General features: G+C 43.7%; 1 protein-coding gene across 1 annotated transcript in view; it reads left to right on the forward strand.

The window, feature by feature from the left end:
* The window catches only part of LOC126248090 (succinyl-CoA:3-ketoacid coenzyme A transferase 1, mitochondrial), a 111,829-nt gene that overhangs the window by 86,973 nt on the left and 6,150 nt on the right, over nucleotides 1-18,706 (forward strand). Inside the window, exon 10 of the mRNA XM_049948756.1 lies at nucleotides 11,895-12,088. Within this exon, the coding sequence (XP_049804713.1) occupies nucleotides 11,895-12,053 (159 nt within the window). The 3' untranslated portion in view covers nucleotides 12,054-12,088. The remainder of the gene's footprint in view (nucleotides 1-11,894; nucleotides 12,089-18,706) is intronic.

Below are 18,706 nucleotides of genomic sequence, written 5' to 3' on the forward strand. Positions count from 1 at the left end.
CGGCCCAAAGACTACAGCGCTGGGCCTTGTTCCTCTCTAAGTACCATTATGACATTCATTTTCGCCCTACCGGACAGCATGCCAACGCCGACGCTCTTTCCTGTCTTCCGGTGGGCCCGGATCCTAAGTTCGATCGAGAGGAGATTTTGTGTTTTCATTTGGATGTGGCGTCCCGCCAATCGGTTGATGGCTTCCCGATCGCTAGTTCTAGAGTCGCCAGGGAAACTGCAGCTGATCCGGTTCTCCGGCACGTAGTTCGCCTCATTCAGCAGGGGTGGTCATCCCGCCCTCCAGGCCGGGCCTCGGACGCTCTTTGTAATTATTTTATTCTACGAGACCGCCTCTCGGTCTTGGAAGGAGTTCTCCTTCTGGCTATCAATGATACAGCTCCTCGCGTGGTTGTTCCTGCAAGTTTACGAAGGGAGGTCCTCACGTTAATACATGAGGGGCACTGGGGTGTTTCCCGTACTAAAACCTTGGCTCGCAGACATGTGTACTGGCCCGGTATTGACAGAGAAATTGAGCACTTGGTGGCCGCCTGTTCCCAGTGTGCGAGCCAACAAGCACCTCCCAGGGCAGCGTTCTCTTCATGGCCGCCGGCAACCCAAGCATGGGAACGTGTTCACATCGATTTTGCGGGCCCGTTTCTCAATGGCTTTTGCCTCATTGTCATTGATGCTTATTCCCGATTCCCATATGTGGTTCGCTGCTCCTCAACCACTTCAGAAGTTGCAATCCAGACACTAGCAAAAATCTTTTCTGTGGAAGGTCTGCCAATCACCCTGGTCTCGGACAATGGACCGCAGTTTTATTTCGCAGACCTTCCAGGATTTTTGTAGGCGCTTTGGTATTCGGCACGTTTGCTCTCCCCCCTTTCATCCACAATCGAATGGGGAAGCCGAGCACATGGTGCGCACATTTAAGACACAGATGAAAAAGTATGTGCACGAATTTCCTGCGGAGGAGGCATTGACGTTTTTCCTGACGGCATACCGGGCCACACCAATGGGAGAATGCAGCCCCGCAGAACTCCTCAACAGGCACCAACCTAGGACTCTGCTGCACCTCCTCCGGCCTGGTCCTCGTCGGTCTTCGCAAAATGGAGTACCTGGCTTTCCACTGGGTGTGTCGGTCTGGGCACGTGGGTTTGGTCGCAATCCACGTTGGATACCGGCAGTGGTCCTGCGCCGAAATGGCCGCCGGCTCTATACCTTGCAGGTGGGGGACCGGGTGGTACGTCGTCTCCAAAATCAGCTACGTCCACGTTTGGGCACCCACCCTCCGACCTCTCGGGCACCGGCTTCCCCATTGCCGGCACCCGTGTTGGTTTCTCAGGGGATGTTACCGCCTCTCCCCACTATGACTCCGCCGCACTGCGATGGTTCTCAGCCTTGGCAGACTCCAGTAGCTCCAGCACCGGCATCGCCATCGCCATCGTTAGAGGTGCCCCAGCGAGAGCCGGCCCCCCTCGCTGGCCCGGTTTCTCAGGAGGCTGGTTCACCTGTGGTCGTCCCTTCCCCATCGTCCCCGCCACTGGGTCTTGCCCCTCCCAAGGTGGAACAGGATCAGGAGTTAGACAGCTTGTCGCCCGTTCTGTCCCGGGCTCCAGTGGTGGGACGACGGGGGCCTCTTTGTGTGGGTCACTTCCAGCCATATTCGTAGGTTCCGGCTCGAGGGTTGGCAGATCCCCTCGACTCCAGCCTTCCAATGGACGTGGAGGTCATCGCTCCTGCCCGACGCTCCACCTTCCGATGCAGTGGATCACAGTGGCTTCACCCCCCCCCCCCCCCCGAAGGAGGAGGAGTGCAGTAGCCATCAGAAAGATCGCGGGAGGCGCACATCGGCACGGACGGTAGTTGCCGCAAGTAGAGTCCCGTCCACCAGAGGGCACGCGAGAATTCGTACGCGACCTCTGCCGGTGCAACAACAACAACTACTACAACTACAACTCAGGCAGCACGGGCCGTGCCCAGTCAGTTAACATCAGGCATGCCTAGGACACAGTCCCGGTCTACGCTAAGTGAAGTGAAGTGCGACGTAAAATGTGAACAGTGTTACTACAGTTTAATTTACCCACTTCACAGTAATACAGGTTTTATGTCGTAAGAAGTAGAAATGATTATGTGCTTTTCGAAAAACTCATTTACCTATGTAGACATTAAAGTCTGGTAGCATCTGGGAAGGTTTATTTTTTTCTGAGTAGGCACTAGAAGATTTGGAGTAATGCAGATTTGTTTGTTTTGTTGGATTTGAATATCAGGAATCAGTTTCTGGGCAGTCAGATGATTTGATTAAATCCAAACCCAACTATCATCTTCCACATCACAATTACTGCCCCAGCATTCATGTTCCCGCCAACGTAACTACAGTAGGTGGCTCTGTCCTAAATTTCTGTAACAGCAATTAGATACCCCCTGCAGACATTTGCTAACACCGGCAATAGCAACTTTCTTCCCCGCTTGGTAGCTTTAGATATGAACAGTTTTGTTGGTTTAAATATAATTGAATATGTCAAAACCACTTTCTTAGTGTTAAGCTCTCCATGAGTCCATATGTGGTCCTCAAAATGTGCAGTGTACCTCCTCGTTGCAGATCTTGTGCTGCAAACTAATCACACAGTTTGTCACAAGCATTTACTGTGTAGAACCAGATGATGACAGTGAAACGTATTGCACCACCGTTACTTACTGAGGCTCGGGAGAAACACACGAATTCATGACAAAATAATTGTATGAAGAACCGCCTCTAAAAGGAAAATGAATGAGATCTAATGCATTAATAATAACATTAAACAACATAGTGAGGTATTTTAATTGGATCACAAACTATAGAAATAATTTTGTGCAATAGATGTGTGATAGAAAAGTCATGATTTTGAAAACAGTTGTATGCCTCCATTGCTGTTGTGTGTGAAACGCAAATCATGGACATTTCTGTTGGAGCATCACTCGACAATATTAAAGCATTTTATACCACCCAAAGTGATTAGCAGTAGCAGGCGCCTTTGGTAAGGGGAAAGGGAGCACAGCATTGCCGCAGCAGCAGAACTGGTAAATGCGTTCTTGATATTGTGGCATGTGTGGCATTCAGAGGCAGAGACTTCCTCCAGGAAGTGCCACAATATTTAGTGTTGCCAGATTGTGCATATGGCTGGACTTGGAATATTTATCGGTGTGCCCAGGTTATATGCCCTGGCTCACGATTAGAGCAGAATTAGGCTCTGCAGCGGCTGTCCACTGGCCATGTTTTATGTCAAAAAATGTACCTCTTGCTATCCAATTATGCACTCTGTGAGGGGCACTGCATTGTTCCCCCTCCGCCTTCTTGACTTCTTCCTTTCCTGCTCCTCTTCCAATACTGTCACCAAAAACAAAGTTAGATAGTTAATATACTGCAGTAAGTCCTTAAAAGAGCTAAGGCTGATTTTGTTCCCTATCCTTGTCAAATCTGTGATAGGACCTTTTTATAGGTTAGTGTGGCAAAATTAATGTATTATTCCCATGTCATCCAGATACATAAATATTCTTTCTACTTGCAACCATATCAAAACTGAATAAATTTTTTGAAAGTGCTTGGAACAGCCTTTATTTCCATGGGCTTCCTTTTAGCTTGACCAAATGAGTTGTCCAGTTGAATTCAAAAGTAAAATTCATGAAAAGCTCATAAATTTTTATTAGAATACTGGAGAAAGGGTCAAAGTATAAATGCCATAAATAAAACACCAGAAACTCTGGAAGGAATATCAACAATGTAGGAAAAAGACAGATTGCTACTTACTGTAAAGAAAACTCATTAAGTTGCAGACACACACACAATTAAGACACTTACATTAAGCTTTTGGCCACAGTCTTCATCAGTAAAAGACACACACACACACACACACACACACACACACACACACACACACACACACACACACACACACACCATTCATACACACAACAAACATGCACACCTCATGCACACATGACCTGCAACTCCAGCATCTCGGGCCAGAATGTAACTATCACATGGGGTGCAAGCAGCAATCTGAATGGGGCGGGGAAGGGGAAGGTATAGTAATCTACAAGTCGGGAGAAAGATATATGCTGTCCAGTGGAGTGTACAGGGACTAGAATGCCAACAGGCGCAGTGTCAGGAGGTTGTAGGATAGGGAGGTGGGGGGGAAAAAAGGGGCAAAAAAGGAGAGGAGTGGGGAAAGACGGGCAGATGCAGTGGCAGAGGGCAGCAAATAAACAGGATGGGAGGAGATGATAGAACAGAGTGGGTGGAAACTGTTGGGTGGAGGGTGTGGGGACAGTAAGTTAAGATGGGTTGAGGCTGGGATGATTACGGGATTGGAGAATGTGTTGTAAAGATAATGCCCATCTGTGCAGTTTAGAATAGCTGGTGGTGGAGGGAAGGATCCAGATGGCTCAGGTAGTGAAGCAGCCATTGAAATAAAGTGTATTATGTTCAGCTGCATGTTATGCCACATGGTGGTCTACTTTGTTCTTGGTCACAGTTTGGTGGTAGTTGTTCATCCTGGTGTGCAGCTGATTGGTAGTAAGACCAATATGAAAAGCTGTGCAATGATTGCGGCAGAGCTGGTAAATGACATGGCTGCTTTCACATGTGGCCCGGCCACTGATGGGGTGGGATAAACCTGTGACAGAACTGGAGTAGGAAGTGCTGGGTGGGTAGATTGGGCAAGGAATATGATCCTTGTGGCAAGGGGTTAGGATTGGGAGTGGCATAGGGATTGACTAAGATGTTGTGGAGGTCGGGTGGGTGATAGAACACAACTGTAACAGGGATAGAAAGTATCCCGGGTAGGATGTCACTCATTTCAGTGCATGATGATAAGTGATCAAAGCCCTGGCAAAAGATGTGGTTGTTGTTAGTCTGGTACTGAGCGCCGCGGGTTTTGAATCGACGCCAGATGGCATGGACCTCGATTACCACTAGAGGTCTCTGCAGCTGTCGTGCTGTAAGCCGTGGCTGTGCGCACTCCTGGCCCGCATATATTGTGAGGGCGCCACTGTGGAGCCCTTGGTCCCAGCAGCCAATAGCAGCGTACCCTATCATGTATTTAAACGCCTGCCTCTCTCAGTGAGGCAGTGTGATACTCGCGTGAGTCTCTAGATATCTCACTTACAGACATCGTGTTTATTTTGCTTATTTCCCTGTACTAGTGGACATTGTTGACTTCGTGAGGTTTTCACTTGTGACCCCATTGCTTCTTGCGTGTTGTTGTTGTTGTTGTTGTTCTTGGTGTCTTGCTCGGTTGTCTGTCGTTATGCGTGTCCATCCTTTCCCGTTCGTCTATCTTTGTTGTTCGCGGGCAGCTCACGTTCAGTCCCGCCGCGCTTTCATTCATGGCCATCCTGCGATCAGAACGGTCAAGATTACAACAGTTGGAGTCCAGGGTGGCACTGTGTGATGAAGGAGACACTCCTTTGTAGCTTATTCTTGAAGGTGGTGGGAGGATTGGGGATGTGAGGGGATATGGCACAGGAGATCTCACTGCAGATACACCATTTCCACGTGGCCAGACTGTATGGGGGAGATTTTTTGATGTAAAATGGATGACAGACAAACATGTGGTTCCTGAAGAGGGGCAGCAGCCTTTTCAGTAGTTGCAGGGGCAACAGTCTGGATGATTGACTGATCTGGCCTTGTAACATTAACCAAAACGGCCTTGCTGTGCTGGTACTGCGAACGGCTGAAAGCAAGGGGAAACTACAGCCGTAATTTTTCCCGAGGATATGCAGCTTTACTGTATGATTAAATGATGATGGCGTCCTCTTGGGTAAAATATTCCGGAGGTAAAATAGTCCCCCATTCGGATCTCCGGGCGGGGACTACTCAAGAGGACGTCGTTATCAGGAGAAAGAAAACTGGCGTTCTACGGATCGGAGCGTGGAATGTCAGATCCCTTAATCGGGCAGGTAGGTTAGAAAATTTAAAAAGGGAAATGGATAGGTTAAAGTTAGATATAGTGGGAATTAGTGAAGTTCGGTGGCAGGAGGAACAAGACTTTTGGTCAGGTGAATACAGGGTTATAAATATAAAATCAAATAGGGGTAATGCAGGAGTAGGTTTAATAATGAATAAAAAAATAGGAGTGCGGGTTAGCTACTACAAACAGCACAGTGAACGCATTGTTGTGGCCAAGATAGACACAAAGCCCATGCCTACTACAGTAGTACAAGATTATATGCCAACTAGCTCTGCAGATGATGAAGAAATAGATGAAATGTATGATGAGATAAAAGAAATTATTCAGGTAGTGAAGGGAGACAAAAATTTAATAGTCATGGGTGACTGGAATTCGTCAGTAGGAAAAGGGAGAGAAGGAAACATAGTAGGTGAATATGGATTGGGGGGAAGAAATGAAAGAGGAAGCCGCCTGGTAGAATTTTGCACAGAGCATAACTTAATCATAGCTAACACTTGGTTCAAGAATCATAAAAGAAGGTTGTGTACATGGAAGAATCCTGGAGATACTAAAAGGTATCAGATAGATTATATAATGGTAAGACAGAGATTTACGAACCAGGTTTTAAATTGTAGGACATTTCCAGGGGCAGATGTGGACTCTGACCACAATCTATTGATTATGAACTGTAGATTGAAACTGAAGAAACTGCAAAAAGGTGGGAATTTAAGGAGATGGGATCTGGATAAACTGAAAGAACCAGAGGTTGTAGAGAGTTTCAGGGAGAGCATAAGGGAACAATTGACAGGAATGGGGGAAAGAAATACAGTAGAACAAGAATGGTTAGCTCTGAGGGATGAAGTAGTGAAGGCAGCAGACGTTCAAGTAGGTAAAAAGATGAGGGCTAGTAGAAATCCTTGGGTAACAGAAGAAATATTGAATTTAATTGATGAAAGGAGAAAATATAAAAATGCAGTAAATGAAGCAGGCAAAAATGAATACAAACGTCTCAAAAATGATATCGACAGGAAGTGCAAAATGGCTAAGCAGGGATGGCTAGAGGACAAATGTAAGGCTGTAGAGGCTTGTCTCACTAGGGGTAAGATAGATACTGCCTACAGGAAAATTAAAGAGACCTTTGGAGAGAAGAGAACCACTTGTATGAATATCAAGAGCTCAGATGGCAACCCAGTTCTAAGCAAAGAAGGGAAGGCAGAAAGGTGGAAGGAGTATATAGAGGGTTTATACAAGGGCGATGTACTTGAGGACAATATTATGGAAATGGAAGAGGATGTAGATGAAGACAAAATGGGAGATAAGATACTGTGTGAAGAGTTTGACAGAGCACTGAAAGACCCGAGTCGAAACAAGGCCCCGGGAGTAGACAACATTCCATTAGAACTGCTGATGGCCTTGGGAGAGCCAGTCATGACAAAACTCTACCATCTGGTGAGCAAGATGTATGAGACAGGCGAAATACCCTCAGACTTCAAGAAGAATATAATAATTCCAATCCTAAAGAAAGCAGGTGTTGACAGATGTGCAAATTACCGAACTATCAGTTTAATAAGTCACGGCTGCAAAATACTAACGCGAATTCTTTACAGACGAATGGAAAAACTGGTAGAAGCGGACCTCGGGGAAGATCAGTTTGGATTCTGTAGAAATGTTGGAACACGTGAGGCAATACTAACCTTACGACTTATCTTAGAAGAAAGATTAAGAAAAGGCAAACCTACGTTTCTAGCATTTGTAGACTTAGAGAAAGCTTTTGACAATGTTAACTGGAATACTCTCTTTCAAATTCTGAAGGTGGCAGGGGTAAAATACAGGGAGCGAAAGGCTATTTACAATTTGTACAGAAACCAGATGGCAGTTATAAGAGTCGAGGGACACGAAAGGGAAGCAGTGGTTGGGAAGGGAGTAAGACAGGGTTGTAGCCTCTCCCCGATGTTATTCTATCTGTATATTGAGCAAGCAGTAAAGGAAACAAAAAAAAAATTCGGAATAGGTATTAAAATCCAGGGAGAAGAAATAAAAACCTTGAGGTTCGCCGATGACATTGTAATTCTGTCAGAGACAGCAAATGACTTGGAAGAGCAGTTGAATGGAATGGAGAGTGTCTTGAAAGGAGGATATAAGATGAACATCAACAAAAGCAAAACGAGGATAATGGAATGTAGTCAAATTAAGTCGGGTGATGCTGAGGGAATTAGATTAGGAAATGAGACACTTAAAGTAGTAAAGGAGTTTTGTTATTTAGGGAGTAAAATAACTGATGATGGTTGAAGTAGAGAGGATATAAAATGTAGACTGGCAATGGCAAGGAAAGCGTTTCTGAAGAAGAGAAATTTGTTAACATCGAGTATAGATTTAAATGTCAGGAAGTAGTTTCTGAAAGTATTTGTATGGAGTGTAGCCATGTATGGAAGTGAAACATGGACGATAACTAGTTTGGACAAGAAGAGAATAGAAGCTTTCGAAATGTGGTGCTACAGAAGAATGTTGAAGATTAGGTGGGTAGATCACGTAACTAATGAGGAGGTATTGAATAGGATTGGGGAGAAGAGAAGTTTGTGGCACAACTTGACTAGAAGAAGGGATCGGTTGGTAGGACATGTTTTAAGTCATCAAGGAATCACAAATTTAGTATTGGAGGGCACCGTGGAGGGTAAAAATCGTAGAGGGAGACCAAGAGATGAATACACTAAGCAGATTCAGAAGGATGTGGGTTGCAGTAGGTACTGGGAGATGAAGCAGCTTGCACAGGATAGAGTAGCATGGAGAGCTGCATCAAACCAGTCTCTGGACTGAAGACAACAACAACAACAACAACAACAACATGGATGACAGCTGTTAAAATGTAGGTACTGTTTGTGGTTGGTGGGTTTAATGTGGACAGAAGTGCGAATGGAGCCATGTGATAGTTTATGCAAGTGTCTTTTAATGTACCTGTCTGGAACTTTAACATGTCTTCTTTACAGTAATTTGCAATATGTCTTTTCCTACATTGTTGAAATGTCATAAATAGATACATATAGGACTTGGTACATTTAACACTTTCACTACCATATTCATTACATATGATGCACATCAGTTTTCTGTTTTCACCATGTGCATCATATTGGATTACGTGAGGGGTCATGAGTGTTTGCATGTGCTGAATATACAATCACAGCTGTGCTGAAAGAAAATGGGTGCTACATTCTACTGACCAGTGAAAAAAGTTCTGTGATGTTGATTTAGTAATGGCAGCACTGGATGACAGGCAATTTCCACGTGATTACAGTGTAGCATCGATGTGTGTTCCTTACCAGTACTGGCATTTTGTTTACATATGCAGTGTTGTGTAGTTCTTGTTTCCAGCGAGACATTGTGGTTGTTTGATGAATAATGAATTCACAAGAGGATCGAATCTGAAAATGGTTGGAGGAATAGAGTTTGTGTTGAATCACTGTTTGGAAGTGGCAGTTATTATGACCCAGACTATCATGCTCCTTACTTGAGCGAGAGTAATAGTGAAGATGAAGTAATTCCATTGAAGAAACAAAAGAAACTCATGCTGGATACGAATGATACATCCACAAATGAGTCAAATGAAGGTTCATCTTTCATTGACGAGTACAGTGAAAGTGAGCTGTCACCTGAAGATGTCTTGTACTGATGGGCTCGCTACTGCACGAATGAAGTGGTCTGATGTGCAGGCAAATATAAACAATTTTTTTTTTTTTTTTTTTTTTTTTAGTAACTGTGGCGTAGTCAATCCCTTTTGGGCAGTCTACCTGCAACAAATATTAATCCAGTTGATCATCTTCCCCCCCCCCCCCCTCCCCCTTGCTGAAGAATGTGCAGTTACGTAGTGAAGGAAACACTGTTATGGTGAACAAAAGCTTGTTAGTGGAATAATGCAGGGACATTATTACCATAATCAAGACTGACTTTATGGAGTGATATCAGCATTGATGATTTCAGGAAACTTACAGGACTTACGTTGTGGCTAGGGCTTGATAAGCCAACAATGGAGGGTTTTTGAAGCGAAAATCCGCTTTACAAAAACCAGGTGTCTTCTACTATGTCCTGAAATATGTTTGATTTGTTGCTTTGTGACAGTGAAAACATAGATGAACATGAAAAAGTGTTCAAAATTAGAAGATTGTGAACTGTCTGAACACAAAATTCCAGGAAGCTTTCATTCCAGGTTAAACTGTTCATACCAATGAAACAGTGGTTCCATTTGGTGAAAGGTTACACATTCATCAGTACATTTCTGGAAAACATTTTAAATACAGGATGAAATGATACGAAGTGTGTGCTGTAAGTGGACATACTTGGAATGTTAAAGTGTATTGTGGAAAAGACATTAATGCTATAGACATAACAATTGTCATGGAGTTATTGGAATCACTTTTGAATTCTGGAAGGACACTCTTTGTAGATAATTTCTAAACTTCTATTAACTTGGTGCACATTCTGCTAGAAAAACAAGTTCATCTGGTTGGGACCCTCCATGAAAAAAGAAGGGGAAATCCAAAAACTATTATCATAAAAAATTGATGACGGGGGAATGGTGGTTGTGGAAAGCAACACAAAGGTGATTGTTAGAAAATGGCATGACAAGAGGGACATCATTTTTTTTGACAACCAAACACAAACCTTAGCTTGTGACAGTGAAAACAAGGAGAGATGAAGTGAAAAAACCAAATACAATTGTGGATTACAATACACCCAGATCCTTCAATGATTTTCAGATCAAAAGAAAATCTATGGAAGTCAATGAAGTGAAGTGGTTCTTCAAAGTGGCCTTTGAATTACTTTTCAATACTACTCTTATAAATGCTCATACTTTGTATGTTCAAATTACAACGCAAAAATCGGTATAATTGCTTTCCATGAGGCTCTCGCAAATTAGTTGCTTGGGATTGACAATGTTAAGGAGACACCAGTACTCACAAACTGGATGAAACTGCAGTGAGACGACAATGTAACAACTGTTACCAGAAGCAGATTGGTGAAAGCATAGCAAGCAGTGTCATTGAAATGTCAAATTTGCCCTCTCAGAGTTTGATGTGCATGGACTGTTTTTTTGCAATGTACAAATGTCTAAAAATATAAGTTTTTTATTTTGTTAATTGAAGCAATTATATAACAGGTAATGGAGTTTTTATTTGCAATAATATCTTTATCAGATACAAGTGTGTGTCACGAGTGATGCATAGGGCCGTATAAAGCTTCTAGCTGCATCGTAAGTTTAAAATGAGCCATGTGCATCATATTTGATCACACCATATTTATCAGGTTAAAATCATTTTTTTACAATTTCATGAATGATAAGATATACTAGCTTTCAATTTTCTAAAATAATATTAAGGAAGAAAGTCATGGCCAAAGTAAAAAAAATACCAAAATTCAGCACTCACTTTCGGGAGGACGACAGTTCAATCCCGCATCCGGCCATCCAGATTTAGGTTTTCCGCGATTTCCCTAAATCGCTCCAGGCAAATGCTGGGATGGTTCCTTTGAAAGGGCACGGCACGGTCTGATGAGACCGATGACCTCGCTGTCTGGTCTCCTTCCCCAAAGAACCCAACCAAAATTCTGCCACCAGTCAAAGTGTTAATAGAAACGGGTTATATAATTATATGGAATTTTTAGCATGCATGTAGCAATGGAAGCAGTTTTGTTTTCAGCCATTAGATATTTTTCACCATCTGGAGAATTTGCAATTTGACTAAATGATTTTTGTCCATAAGTATGTAAAATTTGGAAGATAACCCACATTCAAAAGCTGGAAGATGCTACTGGATAGGCCACTTAGGTTTTTTTAGTGTTATTTGTCCACTTACTGAAATTTAAGTATCCATTATAAGTAAAATTTATCTGTTGGATTTTGTTAATAACAAAGATTTTTTTTCCCTAGGTGTATATATTTCATGTGTTTTATGAAATGTTGTAGTTCATCAAAAATCTGTTATAGGGTGTTTTTGAGGTTGATGCAGAAGATGGTTTGACACTAGTTGAAATTGCAGAAGATACAACTGTGCCAGACATAATACAGGCCACAGGATGCAATTTTGAAGTATCATCAGATCTGAAACCAATGGGCAGAGTGAAAGTAAATGTTGAAGATGAATGACACCTCTTATCAGATGCCTCACGTAAAGACAACAGGTATAATGACTGCTGTAATTTGTTTTCTCTAATAGATGATTGTTATTCCTTTGTTTTTACACCACTAGGATGTGTTTGTTTATTTCTTGCTGGAGCTGTTGTCTGAAGTTATGTTTCATCAGTTGGAATATCAATGAGAAATTATCCATATGTCTACATTTTTTATTTTTTGCTTTTGTGACATATTTATAGGTGCATTGCAGAACAGGGACACAAAATACGTGAAAAGGTCGAAAGTCCTAAACATTAAAAATTTCATTCAGAGATGAACGTAAGTACAATGAGCAAAAAGTTCGCAACACTGAAGTTATATCTGGGAGAGAATGGAACCTATCCGACAAATGACTAATAGTGGTATAGGTAAACATTTATTGTCAGAGCTTGTAAAGAATAAATTCTGAAGCTACCATGTGTCAGAGTAGAAAAATGAAGACATTTTTTGTAGGTTGTCTTTGTGAAGGCTGCTTTGTGCTAAATCTGTAGTAGACCACCATTTACAGCCCAGGTGAGCTGGCAAACCACATACAAGACACACTCCCCATTGCACCCCCCTCAGATTTAGTGATGAGATGTCCCTGGAGATAGTCCATCAAAAACTGACCAGATATCAAGCATGAAAACAGAAAGAAGGTGTACTGAACTACGAAAAAATAATTAAATTAGAAATAGTGAAACGTTAAAGTTAAAGATGAGCAGCATCGATCTTAGTTGAATGGGGCACTTCCCTCCCTGTTGCTCCCGCACCACCTACTTCGGGACGGGAGCAACATCCCCCCAACCATTGAGGATTTCAGTCCCCACTTCTGTGCCAGAGAAGCATAAGGCTTCTTTGACTCCTCTCACTAGAAAGGAGTCCTTTGGGTCACTCCCTTCCCAGGTTTCTGCTAGTGGGAAAGATGACACTTGCCAGTGGCTGAAGAGCCCAAAAGTAGCTGATCATAGGGCTTCACGCTTATCCTCAGTCCTGGAGACTGAATCAGTGAAGTCCTCCCAGCCAGGGAAACATAAGGAGCAACGAGAGACATCAAAAAGAAGGTCCCCAAGACCAAGGGAATGGCAGTTGCACCCACACTACCACTATCTACAAGCTGTGCGTCTGTGGATAAGGTGGAGATTCTGGCAGTTTTTTTCACTGCCTGGCTGAGCTACAGCAACTGTTAAGCTTTACACCTGCTTTCTGCTTTGCCCTCCACGGCAATGCGGACCCCCTGCCCTCCGCGGCTATAAGAGATACTACAGGAACCCTAGTGACTATAATCGAGTGTCTGGTGGAGTTTGCGTTTATGTCCTAAACTCAGTCTGTAGTGAGACTGTGCCCCTTCAAACCCGTCTTGAAGCTGTGGTTGTAAGAATAAGGACTACACAGGAAATTACTGTCTGCAATGTATATCTTCCTCCAGATGGTGCAGTATCCCTGAATGTATTAACTGCACTGATTGATCAACTCCCTAAGCCTTTCCTACCTTTGGGAGATTTAACGCCCATAACCCCTTGTGGGGTAGCACCATGCTTACTGGCCAAGGCAGAGATGCCGAAACTTTACTATCTCAGTTTGACCTCTGCCTCTTATCTTAAATACTGGGGCCGCCACACATTTCAGTGTGGCTCATGGTAGTTACTCGGCCATTGATTTATCAATTTGCAGCCCAGGACTTCTCCCATCTATCCACTGGAGAGCACATGACGACCTGTGTGGTAGTGACCACTGCCCCATCTTCCTGCCGATTCCCAGGTATCGGGCCCATGGATGCCTGCCCAGATTGGCTTTAAACAAGGCAGACTGGGAAACTTTCACCTCTGATGTTACTGTTGAAACTCCCTCACACTTAAACATCGATGTGATGATTAAGCAGGTGATTACAACAATAGTTTATGTGGCAGAAAATGCGATCCCTCGCACTTTAGGGTGCCCCAGTGAAAGGCAGTCCCTTGGTGGTCGCTGGAAGTCGTTTAAGCAATTAAGGAGTGTCGGCAAGCTGTACAGCAGCATAAGCGGCACCCTTCCCTGGAGCACCTCATAGCCTTTAAACGGCACCATGCCCGTATTCACCAACTTATAAAATGATGGAAGCAGGAGTGTTGGGAGAGATATGTCTCAACCATTGGGTGCCATACGTCACCTTCGCAAGTCTCGGCAAAGATCAAATCTCTTTTCGGGTACCAGACCCCACCAGGTGTTCCTGGTGTTAACATAAATGGCATGTTATCTACTGACACAAATGCGATTGCCGAGCACTTTGCTGAGCACTATGCTCGAGCCTGTGTGTCAGAGAATTACCCCCCAGCCTTTCTCACTCTCAAACGGCGGCTGGAAGGGAAAGTCCTCTCGTTCACTACATGCCATAGTGAATCCTATAATGCCCCATTTACAGAGTGGGAGCTCCTCAGTGCACTTGCACATTGCCCCGACACAGCTCCTGGGCCAGATCGGATCCACAGTCAGATTATTAAACATCTCTCATCTGACTACAAGCGACATCTCCTCATCATCTTCAACCAGATCTGGTGCGATGGCGTCTTTCCATCATTATGGCAGGAGAGCACCATCATTCCGGTGCTCAAACCCAGTAAAAACCCTCTTGATGTGGATAGCTATTGGCCCATCAGCCTCACCAATGTTGTTTGTAAGCCGCTGGAGTCACATGGCCTACTGGCTCCATGTAAGGGCAGGTCCGCAGGGTCGCTCTACCACTGATAATCTTGGGTCTCTCAAGTCTGCCATCCAAATAGCCTTTTCCAGATGCCAACACCTAGTTGCCATCTTTTTTGATTTACGAAAAGTGTATGACACCACCTGGCAACATCATATCCTTGCCATATTATATGGGTGGGGTCTTTGATGGCTACTCCCGAGTTTTTATTCAAAATACTCCATACTTTCTATGTCCAAGTTGGTGCCTCCCAAAGCTGCCCGCATATCCAGGAGAATGGGGTCCCGCAGGGCTCTGTATTGAGCGTATCACTATTTTTAGTGGCCATTAACGGTCCAGAAGCAGCTGTAGGGCTGTCTGTCTTACCCTCTCTGTATGCAGACAACTTCTGGATTTTGTACTACTCCACCAGTACTGGTGTTGCTGAGTGGCACCTACGGGGGCCATCCATAAGGCGCAGCAGTCATGGGCTCTAGCCCACAGTTTCCAGTTTTCGGCCGCAAAGTCATTTGTTATGCACTTCTGTCAGCGCCATACAGTTCATCCAGAACCAGAAGTTTACCTTAATGACGATCCACTCACTGTAGTGGAGACATATCGACTCTTAGGCCTCTTCATCTTCGTCAGCTTAAGCGGAAGTGCTGGCAGCATCTTAATGCCCTCTGCTGTCTGAGCAACACCAACTGGGGTGCAAATCGCTCTACGCTGCTGCAGCTCTACAGAGCCCTTGTTCAATCCCACTTTGACTATGGGAGTCTGGGTTTATGGTTCAGCGGCGCGCTCATCGTTGCATGTACTCGACACAGTGCTTCACTGTGGCGTTCGCCAAGTGACAGGAGCTTTTAGGATGAGTCCGGCGACCAGCGTCCTTGTGGAGGCTGGAGTCCCTCCATTGGAGGTTAGGCATGCACAACTGCTGGCCAATTATGTCGCGTAAGTTCGTAGTTGTCCTGCACATCCGAATCACTGTCTCCTTTTCCCACCCACAGCAGTTCATCTCCTGCATCAGCAGCCCAGCTCAGGGCTTCCAATTGCAGTTCGTGTGCGATCCCTTCTTTCAGAACTGGAGTCCCTGCCTTTACCACCTGTACTTGAGGTCCATTCACGTACACCTCCATGATGATGTACACCTAGGCCATGGCTTCATCTGAACCTTTTACATGGTCCTAAGGACTCAGTTAAGCCCGTGGCTCTCCGCTGCCATTTCCTCTTGATTCTTGACAGGTACCAAGCCACGAAGTAGTTTACATGGACTGCTCAATGGCTGATGGTCACGTCGGCTTCATGTATGTCCATGGAGGACATTTTGAACAGCATTCCTTCACCGATGGCTGCAGTGTTTTCACTGCCGAGCTGGTGGCTATATCTCATGCTCTTGAGCACATCCGTTCATCCCCTGGGGAGTCGTTTCTTCTGTGTACTGACCCTCGTCATCCTTTTGTAGCAACCATCGAGGATTCCATATATGCCCTGCAACGGTCTGGTCGTTCAATGTTGTTTGTCTGGACCCCAGGTCAAGTCGGAATCCCAGGCAACAAACTTGCTGACAGGCTATGCCGAAACCACTTGTGGAGATCGGCTTCTCTGCTACTGACCTGCATTCAGTACTACGCCACAAGGTTTTGCGGCTTTGGGAGACGAAATGGCATAACCTCAGCATGCACCACAAACTGCGTGCCATTAAGGAGATTACGAATGTGTGGCAGTCCTCCATGTGGGCCTCTCGCAGGGACCCTGTGGTTCTCTGCCAGCTTCACATTGGCCGTGCTTGGGTGACACACGGCTACCTCCTGCACTGTGATGACCCACCTTAGTGTCAGTTCTGCGCCCGGCTGACAGTGGCCCTTGTCTTGGTGAGATGTTGTTCTTTGGCTGCCCTGCGACTCACTCTTCAGTTACCAGACTCGTTGCCTGACAAGGCCTCATTGGCTAATTTAGTTTTATGTTTTATACATGATGGTGGATTTTATCATTCTATATAAGTTTTAGCGCATGTCCTTTGTCCCTTTGTGTTGTCAACTCTAATGCTTTTAGGGTGGATGTTTTAATGTGTCGCAGAGTGGCTGGTTCTCCTGTTATTGTGCTGTACATTTCCTTTCTTTTCTTCTTTCCCTTGTGTAATTATTTTTATTTTACCGGGAACAAGGGATCGATGACCTCGCATTTTGGTCCCTTCCCCCTCCCCCCCTCCCCCCTTTTTTAAATCAACCAACCAATACAAGTAGGGGAAGAAATCCCTTACTCTCCAATTACGTTGTTGGCGATAAACCGCTGGAAACAGTAGCAACTTTAAAATATTTAGAAGTAATCATGCAGAGTAACCTGAAGTGGAAATGAACACGTAAAACTCATTGCAGGAAAAGAAGATACCGAGCCGAGATTCGTTAAAAGAAACTTCAGGAAATGTAAGTAATGAGCGAAAGAAGTGGCTTACAGAACAGCTTTATGATGGATGTTAGAGTATTGCACTTTAGAGAAGATCAAACAAAAATGCAAATTTTATCATGGGATCATTTAGTAAGCACAGAAACATAACAGAGATGCTCATTAAACTGTAGGCGACATGCTACAAGAGAGACATTGTATATCATGGAGAGGTTTACTGTTGAAATTCCAAGAACTTAGATTCAGAGGAGAGCTGGGAAACATATTACAGACCCTGGTCATTTTTGCACAGAAAATCAAAATTACCAGTGCTGCGAAATTACAGGTAATTGTGGACTCTCAGATTGTAAGTATTTTATTTGTAGAAACAGTTAACAACCAATCAGTTGCAGAATGGAAGGTTTATTAAAGTGCCTTTACCATGGTTTCAGTGTTTCGAAAACCATGGTCTTCAGGAGGAAATACTGACAACTGAATTGCATGTTGTGGTAAACATATGTTAAAATATAGCTGAAAGATGCCTGTCAATACAACCTCTATCACAACGTGTAAGCCAGTTGTCAGTATTTCCTTCTGAAGAAGACATTTTTATAAACACTGAAACCATGGTAAAGGGGTTTTAATAAACCTTCCATTTTGCAGCTGGTTGGCTGTTTACTATTTCAACAGAAAGATTTCACCCAACATTTGCTGCTCCAACCATGTTCAAAATTTTAAAAAGACAGCAAAATAACTGTTTATTTTATAGCCAGTTTCAATTTCCCCTCCCCCGGTATAGCAGTTGTTATTTACTGATTTTGGTGTCTCTCTTGCCAATTCTTCTATTCGTTTTTGACTTCTTATTTTTGAAGTACTGTATGTTCGTTGTTTTTCTCTCATTTAGCTGTTTTTGTGTTATGCTGAAATGAAAATGAGTTTCAGTTTTATTGACAACACAGATCACATTTATTGAAATTTCTGGAAAAAAGAAACCATTTACGTTAAACCCTTCAAATCCAATAAATTGAAGGAAAAATGTCTATGCAACCACACACTGTGGAAAAGTTTTTCAAAAGAAAGTATTGTCATAACTTGAAAGTTCTCTTCTGAAACACAATCCTGTTAGTAAGTCAGCACTTTACTATTATGTGGAACCAGACACCTGTATTCTCTATTTTTCCTTCAAAGTATGAGACAGCTCATTGCTTCCACATTTCCTGCTGGCAGGGAAAGATGCTTTTCCACTAAATTACTTAATAGGAATAGATATCTGTTTATAACATCTAAATGACTGAGATCCACCATTCTAGGTATACTTAATGGCATGTTTGCCATATTGGCATAAGTAGAGTTCATCATTATCATCCCACGGTTGCTAGGGCTGTGAAAACAGACTTGCATGGATCTTGGGCCATAAGAGTTGCTAGCTTAGTATGAAGGTGCAATTCAGTGTTTCAGGTATTTCCTTCATGTCCACCTGAAGTATCTGTCGCATTATGTTTTTCAGCAGTTTGCTGGTTTCATCACAAAACATTCTTTTTGTGGTAATGAAGGAAGTTTTTAATTTGGAATAGAGATAATAGTTTTATTCGGTGACTTTTTA

The sequence above is a fragment of the Schistocerca nitens genome, chromosome 3 (genome assembly GCF_023898315.1).
Source record: "Schistocerca nitens isolate TAMUIC-IGC-003100 chromosome 3, iqSchNite1.1, whole genome shotgun sequence".
Classification (NCBI taxonomy): Eukaryota; Metazoa; Arthropoda; class Insecta; order Orthoptera; family Acrididae; genus Schistocerca; species Schistocerca nitens.